At 50.1% G+C, this 11,834-nt stretch overlaps 3 protein-coding genes across 3 annotated transcripts; 1 reads left to right on the top strand and 2 right to left on the bottom strand.

Annotated features, from left to right (window-relative positions):
* Positions 1–720: 720 nt before the first annotated feature.
* Positions 721–4,429, top strand: LOC100831734 (carotenoid cleavage dioxygenase 8 homolog B, chloroplastic). Its single transcript, XM_003569750.4, has 4 exons — positions 721–1,193; positions 2,430–3,173; positions 3,271–3,757; positions 3,862–4,429. Exons 1-4 carry the CDS (start codon positions 861–863, stop codon positions 4,008–4,010), a joined length of 1,713 nt encoding a protein of 570 aa, XP_003569798.1. The 5' UTR covers positions 721–860; the 3' UTR covers positions 4,011–4,429.
* Positions 4,430–4,655: 226 nt separating this feature from the next.
* LOC100831245 (chaperone protein ClpB1) lies at positions 4,656–8,624 on the bottom strand. Its single transcript, XM_003569748.4, has 7 exons — positions 7,036–8,624; positions 6,733–6,914; positions 6,352–6,633; positions 5,923–6,263; positions 5,560–5,836; positions 5,273–5,470; positions 4,656–5,171 (listed from the first exon to the last, which is right to left on the bottom strand). The coding sequence occupies exons 1-7, from the start codon at positions 8,189–8,191 to the stop codon at positions 4,866–4,868; spliced, it is 2,742 nt and encodes a 913-aa protein (XP_003569796.1). The 5' UTR covers positions 8,192–8,624; the 3' UTR covers positions 4,656–4,865.
* Positions 8,625–8,977: 353 nt separating this feature from the next.
* Positions 8,978–11,514, bottom strand: LOC100830938 (tubulin-folding cofactor A). The gene is made up of 4 exons (XM_003569747.3): positions 11,320–11,514; positions 11,057–11,233; positions 9,478–9,564; positions 8,978–9,366 (listed from the first exon to the last, which is right to left on the bottom strand). The coding sequence occupies exons 2-4, from the start codon at positions 11,207–11,209 to the stop codon at positions 9,268–9,270; spliced, it is 339 nt and encodes a 112-aa protein (XP_003569795.1). The 5' UTR covers positions 11,210–11,233; positions 11,320–11,514; the 3' UTR covers positions 8,978–9,267.
* Positions 11,515–11,834: the final 320 nt, after the last annotated feature.

Genomic DNA, 11,834 nt, shown 5'->3' with positions numbered 1-11,834 from the left:
TACAACAATTCCATTCCGATCCATTCTATTCGGTCTTTTTCCAACCATGCATCCTGATTCTAGCTACTCCTTCCGTTTTATAAAGATTGACACGATTTTAAATTAGAACTATTTCAAATTCATGTCATCTTTACGAAACAGAGGGAGTAAAAGAGAAGCAGAGAAACGAAACGTAGCAAATCGTACTGGCTGGTGCGCTGAAAGCGTCAGCAACGTATGGACGCGCGTGCGTACCGGTTTCTGGTTCGGCGCGCACAAAGTCGTACACCGAGACAACGGCATGCGCCATGCATCTTGGCCTTGGCCGCGCAAAATCCAGCGTTTTCCTTTTCCGCCCCGACACCCCTTGACGGCGACCGAAAACCCTCGTCGCGCACGCACGTACGTTGCGCTTGCGCACACAGAGAGTCAGAGAGAGGGAGTGGAACCATACATCGATCCTGCCCTGCGTTGCCTCGTAGTAGTACCACTTGTCCTCACGCGTGACAAGGACCCGCGTAGAGTGGCCCACGCGCGACGACGTAATGTACGTGGTACACCTGGTCGCTGGACCAACCGGAGCAAACCAAGCTCAGCTTGCTCCGTGCCAAACGACGTCCAAACAAGGGAGCGCGGCGTTTTGCTCCCGGGAATTTGATCCGAGGAGATGCCGATTCGCCCACACGCAACCTTTGCTTGCGTCCTCCTCTCGCGCGGGCTATATATATAGCCTCGACCAGGGTACGAGATGATATCCGGCCCATTCCAAACAAAATCTAAGCACTGTACTCTCGCCTAGCTCTAGCTAGCCAGAGTAGCTCTGTGCGCTAGCTAGCAATCTTCCTTCCGGAGGCGCCACCCAGACTCGACTGATCATCGCCATGTCTCCGGCCATGTCGTCTCTATGCACGTTCGCCGCGCTCTCTGGGGCCGCGGGCCGGGCGCCGGGCCGTCGTGGCAGCCCACAGGGGGGCAACAAGAAGCGGGCCGTGGCCCAGCCTCTCGCGGCCGGTGCCATGACGGAGGCGCCGGCGGCGGCGGCGGCCGTGGTCATAGCGCCGCCGGCACGCCCCGTCGTCACCACCCCGCGACGCCGTGAGCCAGGACGCGACGGCCGGGACAGCGGCGCCAGCGAGAACGTGGCGTGGAAGAGTATCCGCCAGGAGAGGTGGGAGGGGACGCTTGAACTGGAAGGGGAGCTGCCGCTCTGGCTGGTGGGTGATGTTCATCGATCATTATTACTAATCACTTGCACAAATCTGAATCTGCATATGCTTTTTACTACATTTTGTGTTGTTTCTTCCTAAAAGATTCTTCTTCCTTCAAACTGATCACGCGCGTACTAACGTCGAACATTTCATACTGTCTGCCGGTGGTCCAAGCGAAGGTTAGCCGTGCATTCTTCTTTCAAGAATGTGAATCTTTTCCGTTACTTTGATTAAAAGCTAGCTAGGTCGACCATGCGTGTTATCTACAAAATGTTGCTAAAAGCATGCATATCTTCGTCTTCCTATCTCCCAAAGAATAAGAAACAGAAGGGTATATGCATCATACTTTTTGACCATGGCTAACTGCGTAAAAAAATCTATTGATTAACGTAACCACTTCTTTGATCAAGGTGTCGACAGCACCAAACATCTACACTCACAAAGGTGAACTAAAGAAGTACTCTATATGATACTGCTATATACAAGGAAAAGTTTGTTCGAGCATTAGACACGTACACAATTAATACTGGAGCAGCATTTTAAGCAGTATCTAATATTACATGGCCACTTTTACTTTTTCACGTACCGTGTAACGGCAGCTAGTAGGAGAAGCACTTGACGCGCGCGCATCTTTAGTTACTTGTGATCGACAGAGGGCGACACTAATTTAACCCTACATATAATAATGCCTAGCTAGCGATGGAGAAATGGCATCTCTCGATCGGCACTCACGATGCATGCTTACGGGGAAGACAACATATATACCAAGATTCTCTGCCACTCCCTCACGACGGCGACAATGGTCGGCGTCGCTGTCTAAATGATGGCAGTTTTGTTGCTCCCCGCAACTTTGAGAAAAAGGCCTTCTTGTCCCCCGCTGCCAGTGATGAGCTCACTGTTCGTGGCAATTTCTTTTCCCAGGGGAATCAAATGCACATACTCCAATATATGTATTTGACTGTGCGTGCCACTTCGACAGTGACCTGGATTAAATCGATCTGCAGGTGTACGTGCAGTATAATATGGTTATAGTACGCACGTACTGACGTTAATTAGCAGCTAGCACTCGTGACTAAGCTATGATTGCGATCATCCAGCTGCTAATTATCTAAGCCATGCAATCATCTAAGAGACTAAGAGTAGTTTATCTGTACTTGGATGGATTTGTTCGTTGCGCCCAAATATATGTACACTTGGATGGAGTATATAATTGGATGCAATTTGTTTCCGTTTGTTTTATAGGATGGCACCTACCTGAGGAACGGTCCGGGCCTATGGGATGTCGGGGACTACGGCTTCCGGCACCTGTTCGACGGCTACGCGACGCTGGTGCGCGTGTCGTTCCGCGACGGGCAGGCCGTGGGCGCGCACCGGCAGATCGAGTCGGAGGCCTACAAGGCGGCCAAGGAGCACGGCAAGGTGTGCTACCGTGAGTTCTCGGAGGTGCCCAAGACGGAGAACTTCTTGTCCTTCCTGGGGCAGATGGCCAGCCTCTTCTCCGGCTCCTCCCTCACCGACAACTCCAACACCGGCGTCGTCCGGCTCGGCGACGGGCGCGTGCTCTGCCTGACGGAGACCATCAAGGGGTCCATCGTGGTGAACCCGGACACGCTGGAGACGGTGAGCAAGTTCGAGTACACGGACAAGCTGGGCGGGCTGATCCACTCGGCCCACCCGGTGGTGAACGACACCGAGTTCTGGACGCTGATCCCGGACCTGATCAGGCCCGGGTACGTGGTGGCGAGGATGGAGGCCGGGAGCAACGAGCGGCGGTTCGTGGGCCGCGTGGACTGCCGCGGCGGGCCGGCCCCCGGGTGGGTGCACTCGTTCCCGGTCACGGAGAACTACGTGGTGGTGCCGGAGATGCCGCTCCGGTACTGCGCCAAGAACCTCCTCCGCGCCGAGCCCACGCCGCTGTACAAGTTCGAGTGGCACCTCGAGTCCGGCAGCTTCATGCACGTCATGTGCAAGGCCAGCGGCAACATCGTAAGTCCCTGAATTACAGTCGTTGATTAATTAATCCTCCGTACTACTGCTGGTACTAGATTTGCGTTTCTGACTTTGAGTCGGGATGGAATTAAAGGTGGCGAGCGTGGAGGTGCCGCCGTTCGTGACGTTCCACTTCATAAACGCGTACGAGGAGAAGGACGAGGAAGGGCGGGTGACGGCGATCATCGCCGACTGCTGCGAGCACAACGCCGACACGTCCATCCTCGACAACCTCCGCCTCCACAACCTCCGGGCCTTCGCGGGCCAGGACGTGCTCACGGACGCCAGGGTGGGCCGGTTCAGGATCCCGCTGGACGGCAGCCCGTTCGGGGAGCTGGACGCGGCGCTGGACCCGGAGGAGCACGGGCGTGGCATGGACATGTGCAGCATCAACCCGGCCCACGTCGGCAAGGAGTACCGCTACGCCTACGCCTGTGGGGCGCGCCGGCCCTGCAACTTCCCCAACACGCTCACCAAGATCGACCTGCTCGACAAGACCGCCAAGAACTGGTACGAGGAAGGCGCCGTGCCGTCCGAGCCCTTCTTCGTGCCGCGCCCCGGCGCCGTCGACGAAGACGACGGTCAGTTTCCTCTCTTCATTCCATCTCTCTGCCTAAACTTTCTTAATTAGGATCTACTGTATTAATTGGCATCGTATCTGACTTGACTCTTCTGATACGTGCAGGCGTGGCGATATCGATGGTGAGCGCCAAGGACGGGTCGGGATACGCGCTGGTGCTGGACGGCCAGACGTTCCAGGAGATCGCACGGGCCAAGTTCCCCTACGGGCTGCCTTACGGCTTGCACTGCTGCTGGGTGCCCAGGGACAAGTAAAACATACTGCGTGCACCGGCACCGGCGGCATCAATCGATGCCATTGTTCATCGTCTCTGCTTCTTGCATACTGGCTCAGCGCAGCGTGTCCAGTCGGCAGTCGCCTGTACGTGGATGTTTGTGCAGCTACAAAAATTAGCCGACTTGCTACTAGTTTTCTGTAAAAAAAAAAGAGAGTATACACGTAGTGATCCATAGACACATGTGAGATGTGGTATACGTGGAAGTGAAACTACAGGGGACTAGGTGTAGTAGTCCGACTCCGGTCCTCTCAGTGCTGTAGCCATGCAAGTGTAATGTGTACATAACTCTTCGTTGTCAGGTTCATATATACAGTGTTGTTCATTGTTAGTGTGTACGTTAGCACGTAGTAGTATAGTGACTATTCCATTGGAAATAAAACATGTCTTGTTCGTGTATGCTTTTGCATCGACTGGGGCTCCACGAGTTTGTGATATTTTGCTCTATCCCTGTTCAACAACTCGGATCCTTGTGTGTTCAACTGCTATGACCAAAGGCCTCAGATAGTCAGATGCACGAAGCTAGAACCAGCTAAATGTATCACATGCGCCAAGCACAATCTGTGGTTTCCTATTCCCATTCCCCCCAAAACAAAGTCAATTTTGAACGACAAGAACCTCAGAGTTACACTGGGTTACTGAAGGCACATCCACAATTTTGATTTCATTATGTCCTTACAAGGAGTGCATGTTGCCTATTTTCAACAGATAAAGACCATTCTGAACCTTCTATGAACAGCAAATTTGCATGGTCCTTTCACAAAAGCAGTTCTTACAATTGCCTGCTGCAGCGCAGCCACTTAAAACTACAGAAAGAAATCAATCGTTCTGGTGTTTATTCTTCTTCCATGTCATCCACATCTCCACCGTCCTGCATGATCTTCATCTTCTTCACGGCATGTGCAGCATCGCTCCCAATAGCGCCACTGGGTACCTGGATCAGGATATCAGATTTCTGGCCCGTCTGCACGTTCACAAATCCTCCATTCTTGTCGACCCTATAGGTCAGTTCTTCCTTGCCAGGAGCGGCATCTATGTACACGGTGGAGTTCTCGTCAATCTCTTCGCGGATCAACATCTTGGAGAGCTCGGTTACTATCCTCTTCTCAATCCATCTCCTGATTGGCCTAGCGCCGTAGACCTGTTGAGTTATCGCACAGAGAAATGGTACCGAGTTAGAATCAATGAGGAAGGCCTGGAAGTTTCTTCGATACATGAATGAGATTTGATACTTAAACATACCGGATCATAAGACAGCGACAGGATGATGTCAAGGGCAGCATCAGTCACGGCCAAAGCAATGCCCCTCTCTGCAAGACGGACGGCAACGTCTTTCATTTGAAACCGAGCGACCTTCCGCAGTTGCTCATGCGACAGAGGGTCGAAGATCACAATCTCATCCAGACGGTTCAGTAGCTCTGGACGGAAATGTCTCCTCACCTGCAGGTGAATATTGTCTCATTTAGGTACAGGATTGCAAAGTGACACTAACTGAAACCAGAAAAAACAACAGTAATTGAAGCACATACCTCCTGCATCACCATATCACGAGCAACCTTCATCGAGTTGCCCATCATTCCCGCAAGGAGGTGCTCTGCGCCAAGGTTTGAAGTCATGATGATCACGGTGTTCCTGAAGTCAACTGTCCTGCCTTGCCCATCTGTTAACCTCCCATCATCAAGGACTTGGAGCAGAGTATTGAATACTGCTACATGTGCCTTCTCAACCTCATCAAAGAGGATAACACTGTATGGCCTCCTCCTCACTTGTTCTGTCAGTTGCCCTCCTTCCTCGTGACCTACGTAACTGCAAATCCACACAGAATTTCAGAAGTCCGAACACAAACATGATACATATCCATAGTGGGCAGACATGATTAGGCAAATACTTACCCAGGTGGTGCTCCAATTAACCGAGCAACTGAATGCTGCTCCATGTATTCAGACATGTCAATGCGGACAAGCAGGTTTTCATCATCAAACAGTTGCTCAGCAAGAGCCTTGGCAAGCTCAGTTTTACCAACACCGGTTGGTCCAAGAAAGAGGAATGAACCAGTAGGCTGCTGTGGCCGTCCAAGACCAGCCCTCGACCTTAAAACAGCCTCTGCAACTGCACTGACGGCTTCATGCTGTCCAACAACCCTTTGGTGCAGTCTGTCATCCAGCCCCACCAGCCTCTCCTTCTCATTTTGCCCAAGCCTAGTAACAGGAATGCCAGTCCAGCGGCTCACGACCTGTATGCAAGATTGTGTCGAATCAATATCATACATACCACAAGTACATAAGTGATGAACACTATAAAATTGCTTGTAACATTCATACCTCAGCAATCTGGTCTGGGCCAACAGTCTCTGTTAACATCAAGTTCTCACCAGTTTCCCCCTCTAGCTTAGCAATGGCAACATCGATCTCTTGCAGAGCACCATATCTGAGGTCAGCCACGCGGGCCAAATCCATTCGGCGCTCAGCCTCTTGCAGAGTGAACTGCAGTTCTTCACGACGTTGCTTCAGGTTCCTGATCTCATCTATTCTCTCTTTCTCCTTGCGATACTTCATCTGCAGCGGATGCAGCTTGTCCCTCAAGTCGTCCAACTCTTTCCTGACCTGAAAATACAGTCATGTTCGCGCATTGTCAAAACAAAACAAAGCAACTACAATAGACAGATTAGAGAATCAAAACCACAGAATTAACCAGTCACTCACCTCAATTAGCCGAGCTTTGCTAGCTTTGTCCTTCTCCTTCTCGAGGGCATGAAGCTCGACTTCCAGCTGGATCCTCTTCCTCTCGAGGTTGTCAATCTCTTCCGGCTGGCTGTCAAGTTGCACCCTCACGTTTGCGCAGGCCTCGTCAACCAAATCGATGGCTTTATCAGGCAAATGACGACCTGTAAGAAACAGCAATTTCTTCCATTTAGGTCCAGGGATCAAGGGGAAAACCTACAAATTTGAAATGCAGGCAGGGATCATAGCACGGAGAAATTGGCTTTGCAAGGAGAGAACGCTTACCCATGATGTATCTTGACGAGAGCTGCGCGGCGACCACAAGTGCACGGTCCTGAATTCTTACACCATGGTGCCCCTCGTACTTCTCCTTGAGCCCTCTCAGTATACTGACGGTGTCGGTGACACTGGGCTCTGCCACAAAGACTTGCTGGAACCGCCTCTCGAACGCCGCATCCTTCTCGACGTACTTCCTGTACTCCTCGAGCGTGGTCGCGCCAATGCACCTAAGCTGTCCCCTCGCGAGCATTGGCTTGAACAGGTTGGCCGCATCCATGGACCCCTCCGTCCTCCCGGCGCCGAGCACGAGGTGTATCTCGTCAATGAACAGTATCACCTTCCCCTCTGCCTCCTCCACCTCCTTGAGCACGGCCTTGAGCCGCTCCTCGAATTCACCACGGTACTTGGCACCGGCGACGAGCGCGCCCATGTCGAGCGCGACGAGGCGCACGTCGAGGAGGTTGCTCGGCACGTCCCCGCGCACGATGCGCTGCGCGAGGCCTTCCACCACGGCGGTCTTCCCCACGCCGGGCTCGCCGATGAGGACGGGGTTGTTCTTCGTGCGCCGCGACAGGATCCGCACCACGCGGCGGATCTCCTCGTCTCGGCCGATGACCGGGTCGAGCTTGCCGGCCACCTCGACGAGGTCGCGGCCGTATGTCTTGAGAGCCTGGAAATTGGTGTCCCCCGAAGCGGACTCCACACGGCGGTTGTCCCCTCCGCGGAGCTTCTCGACCTCAGCCTTCACCCGCGCGGCCGACACGCCGGCCTCCTTCAACGCGTCGGAGATCTGCGAGTCCTCGAGGAGGCCGATGAGCAGCTGGTCGACGGCGAGGTGAGAGTCACCGCGCGACTTCTGCGCGGACTGCGCGCGGCGGATGGCCTTGACCAGAGAGGTGGACGGTGGGACAGCGTCCGGCGGAGGGGCCTGCGAAGGCAGCCTCTTGAGCGCGGCGGCGGCGACGCGCTCGAATGATTCGGCCGCGGAGTCGTTGCCGCCGGACGCGTGGGCGATGGCCTGCCGGAGGATGCCGGACCTGTCGGCCGCGAGCGCCGCGGCGAGGTGCAGCGGCGTGAGCTGCGCGTGGCCGGCATCCAGCGCCATCTCGTGCGCCGCCGCGAGTGCTTCATTGGTCTTGTGCGTGAACTTGTCGGGATTCATGGCTTCTGCAAGTTACGAACTGATTAACTGCAAAAACACTAGAACTAGAAATGGGGATCGGGAGATACGCAAGTTCGCTTTGCGTTCGCGTTGGAAATCTTGGGGAGAGATCGGAGACGAGAGGCCGGGTAATTTGAGGCAGGAGAAGAGAGTTCGCCGTGAGTCTAGAACGGCGCGGAAGCGGCAGGAAGCCGGTGAGAGAATGTCCGAGAACCTTCTAGTGTCGAACCGTTGATTTGGCAAAATAAAACTGTCTATTCAAGGTGTCGGGAGGATATCATCCGGACCGTTGGTTCAACTTGACGCTATCCCCACAAATTTCTCGGCTTTACCAGGCAGATGGATAAAACCTCGTTCTTCCATTTACTTCGGATCTCCTCGACTGATGCAGAACGACCGGCACAACTCTCATGTTACAACTTGCAGCATCTCAAACGATTATAAATAAGACGATTTAAGGACTTGCCATTTTATGTTCTTCGACAAAAGCTAGAAGAAATACTCAAAAATCCAGTATGGATGTTCATGTTCCTTTTGTAATCGGTAGGGTAATAGCACAAAGCAACCAAAGAAAATATGGCAGTAAAGTTGTGCTGAAAAAGTCTTGATAGGGAAAAATTTGAGGGACTTGACAGGATAATTAAAAACAAGCTCTATGATGGATAACAAGGTCTATGATGGGTAATCAGGATAATTAAGAACAGGTTCCCACTTCCCAGGAACTAAAACGCTGCAAATAAACAAGACCATCCAGTACCCAACTGGAACAAACACAGTATGCCAGCCTTAACATTTCAAGAACATCACAAGCGCCTAATCATATTTCGGTGATATCTCAAGTCTCAAGTTACATCTCATCTAGATTATGAACTGTAACATGTGTTCGCATCATGTTGCATGACCAAACATCATACCAAGTTATATGCATACCGTCAACCAAACAGAACGTTCACAAATCACAAGTTAGGAGTCGTAAAATGGGTACATGTGTTCGCATCAACATCATATGAAACGAGCCTCTAAGGTGTCGACAAGTGCGAGTCTGATGCATACTGACATTTCTGCAGAACGAAAGCTCAATCTTCTGTTGGCGTGTATACAGCTTCAACTTCTGTGATTGTACTCTCAGCCTCTCCAATCTCAGCGCCTTGTTCATTTGACTCCTTTAATTCGGCCTGCAATAGAATTATGAAACATTTTTTCAAGGAACTGAAGATAAGGTTGCAGAAAATTGCCATGCAAAAAAAAGAAGAAAATTGAAATAGAAAAAAAAATCCATATGATACCAGTGTTGCTTTCAGGTCTGTTAGTGCAGCTTCAAGTCGCTTATGGCAGTCTGGGACCATCATCCTTGACTCAGCTAAAACATTCTCCTGCAGATGTAAAAGGCACGAGGATGAATTTCCAAGGTCTTCGCATTGAATTGTAAGTTGGAAGAGATGTGGGTAGATCAATAATTAGCACTTGCACATCCAAATAAAATACCATATCATAGTTAAGAAATCAAACAATGTGAGCAACAATCATTTCCAATCCCGATTACTCCGAAGTCTGAAGAATGCATACACTGCATGTTTATTTAATTCATAATTCTGATTATAACTATATCCACCCAGATATTCCTGCGATCCATATTAATTGTCGAAATATTACATGTATCTAGATGCTTTTTAGGCATAGATACATCCATATTTGGGCAAATTTGAGACAATTAATATGGATTGGAGGGAGTACTTTATTGTAAGGTTTACATCGTGCCCTGCAAATAGCAACATCTGATCTGAGAAATGCAGTTTAGTTTGTAGCAGAACTTATTTTCTTGGCCGAAGGAAAATAGGTTTCCCTGCATCAAGTAATCCACATGGACTAAACGCAAAAACTTGCGTTTCAACTCCCCCAAAAAGTAATCCACATGGACAGAGCCACAAAAGCCAAGATAGATGCTGAAAACTTTGATGCCAGGCCTTTAGTTCTAAATACCCTGCTTCCCTATGGATAAACAAACTAAATTACCTTGACATGTTTAGCTATTACTTTCATGCTCCAAGCCATGCCTTCCCGGAGTTTTACCAAAACTCATGATGATCTCACATATATAAGAAAAGTGAGAAGATGGTAGATCAGATGGACCACCAGTCACAGATTAACGTCTTTGGGAAAGAGTATCAGAAAATAACTGGGATGGACAAGAAGCAGAATCTGAGAACTTCTAGCCATGGCGAAACCAACATAGGCTGCATTGGTTGGAGTAATTAAACATCATGGGTAAACAACCATAAACGTGTAAACAATACACATCACTATATGTTAAAATAAATGATAAAACATATGTGCAACACTGAAAAACACCAAAAAAGCCTTAAAAACACCAAAAAGACCACTCCAGCCAACTAATCTCAATCCTCACAGCTTCACAGGTTAGATGGTTATACTCAAACAATGACAAAATATGTGATTGGCATATCTACTTGATTAAGAAAACTGACCAATGAGGCAGTGACCATGTGACACAATTACCCAGCAAGTGGTAGTGACTACTCCCTCCGATCCTAAATTCTTGTCGTGGTTTTAGTACAAATTGAACTAAAACCTTGACAAGAATTTAGGATCGGAGGGAATAGATTATCATCCATAAATGAAACCATACTACAAGGAGCCATTATAAGGACAGAGTAAGATCATACTATTACCAGCATGTACTGTACTTAGATACCAAAATTAGCAGTGCTGAGTAGAATGATAAGTAGTTCTATTTTTTAGAAGAATAGGGGTTTCCCCCTTGCCCCATGTAATTTAGCGGTTTTATAAATGAGTAATTGTATTGAGAGAGCAAACAAGCATAGGAAGCAGAAGATCTTCAGTCACCTGCTGCTTGAGATCGTAGGGGTCGGCGCCCTTCTCCTTCATGTCAGCAGTCTTGGCCGCCTCCTTCTCCACCTCCTTCTCGTAGGAGCGCAGCTCCTTTACGATCCTCTTGCAAGTCGACGTCTTGATCTTTAGGTTCCTCAGTGTCGCCATCCTGAGATGCAACAGGGGGCGGATCTAGATGGGGCACCAGCACACCCGAAAATTGCGGAGATTAGTTCGGGTCTATGTAACCACTCGATGACTGAAAGCTCGAACTGTACCTCGAAAAACAATGGGCGAGATTTCGAACGGGATGGAGACAACAGGGAGGAATTGTCTCGATGAGGTAGAGCGGGAATAGCAGCGACGCGGCACGGGGAGGCGCAGGGGGTGGAGGGGTTCGGATCGGTGGTCGCTGGTACTTGACTGCTTGGTTTAGGTCAGGAGATCGTGTCTGTGAATAAGGTCAGTTGGGGGTCGAGCCGCCAAGGGTAAAGGTCCATTTGGAGCTGTGGCAGTCTGGCAGATGGATTCGATTTAAAACAAAAATCGATGGATTCGATTTTCGAATAGGCAGGGAAGAGTAAACGAGTAAATCTTTTCATAATATTAAAATCCAAAGTTCATATAAATAGTTTATTACTAGCCTATCTGACCTAAAATCCTGCTTCCGTCAATGTCCATGATGATTAATAAATTCTTTCTGTCGATGTTGATAGCACCGTTGCTAGCTCTTCCGAAACATGAGTCAAGAGCTCGTGGCTCACTCATGAGTGTCCACTACAAATGTCCCTCC

The sequence above is a fragment of the Brachypodium distachyon genome, chromosome 2, assembly GCF_000005505.3.
Source record: "Brachypodium distachyon strain Bd21 chromosome 2, Brachypodium_distachyon_v3.0, whole genome shotgun sequence".
Taxonomy (NCBI): Eukaryota; Viridiplantae; Streptophyta; class Magnoliopsida; order Poales; family Poaceae; genus Brachypodium; species Brachypodium distachyon.
The sequence above is the reverse complement of the archived record's forward strand: the minus strand, read 5'-3'. Positions and strand labels throughout refer to the sequence as shown.

What these genes read in the sequence shown, in the direction of transcription:
- LOC100831734 (XM_003569750.4), top strand. Translation starts at nt 861, where the DNA reads ATGTCTCCGGCCATGTCGTCTCTATGCACGTTCGCCGCGCTCTCTGGG. An exon ending in GCAAGGCCAGCGGCAACATC is followed by an intron (nt 3,174 to 3,270) that starts GTAAGTCCCTGA and finishes ATGGAATTAAAG; the next exon opens with GTGGCGAGCGTGGAGGTGCC. An exon ending in CGCCGTCGACGAAGACGACG is followed by an intron (nt 3,758 to 3,861) that starts GTCAGTTTCCTC and finishes TGATACGTGCAG; the next exon opens with GCGTGGCGATATCGATGGTG.
- LOC100831245 (XM_003569748.4), bottom strand. Translation starts at nt 8,191, where the DNA reads ATGAATCCCGACAAGTTCACGCACAAGACCAATGAAGCACTCGCGGCG. An exon ending in CTCGTCAAGATACATCATGG is followed by an intron (nt 6,915 to 7,035) that starts GTAAGCGTTCTC and finishes TGTTTCTTACAG; the next exon opens with GTCGTCATTTGCCTGATAAA. An exon ending in GCCCAGACCAGATTGCTGAG is followed by an intron (nt 6,264 to 6,351) that starts GTATGAATGTTA and finishes TCTTGCATACAG; the next exon opens with GTCGTGAGCCGCTGGACTGG.
- LOC100830938 (XM_003569747.3), bottom strand. Translation starts at nt 11,209, where the DNA reads ATGGCGACACTGAGGAACCTAAAGATCAAGACGTCGACTTGCAAGAGG. An exon ending in CCTACGATCTCAAGCAGCAG is followed by an intron (nt 9,565 to 11,056) that starts GTGACTGAAGAT and finishes TTACATCTGCAG; the next exon opens with GAGAATGTTTTAGCTGAGTC. An exon ending in CAGACCTGAAAGCAACACTG is followed by an intron (nt 9,367 to 9,477) that starts GTATCATATGGA and finishes ATTCTATTGCAG; the next exon opens with GCCGAATTAAAGGAGTCAAA.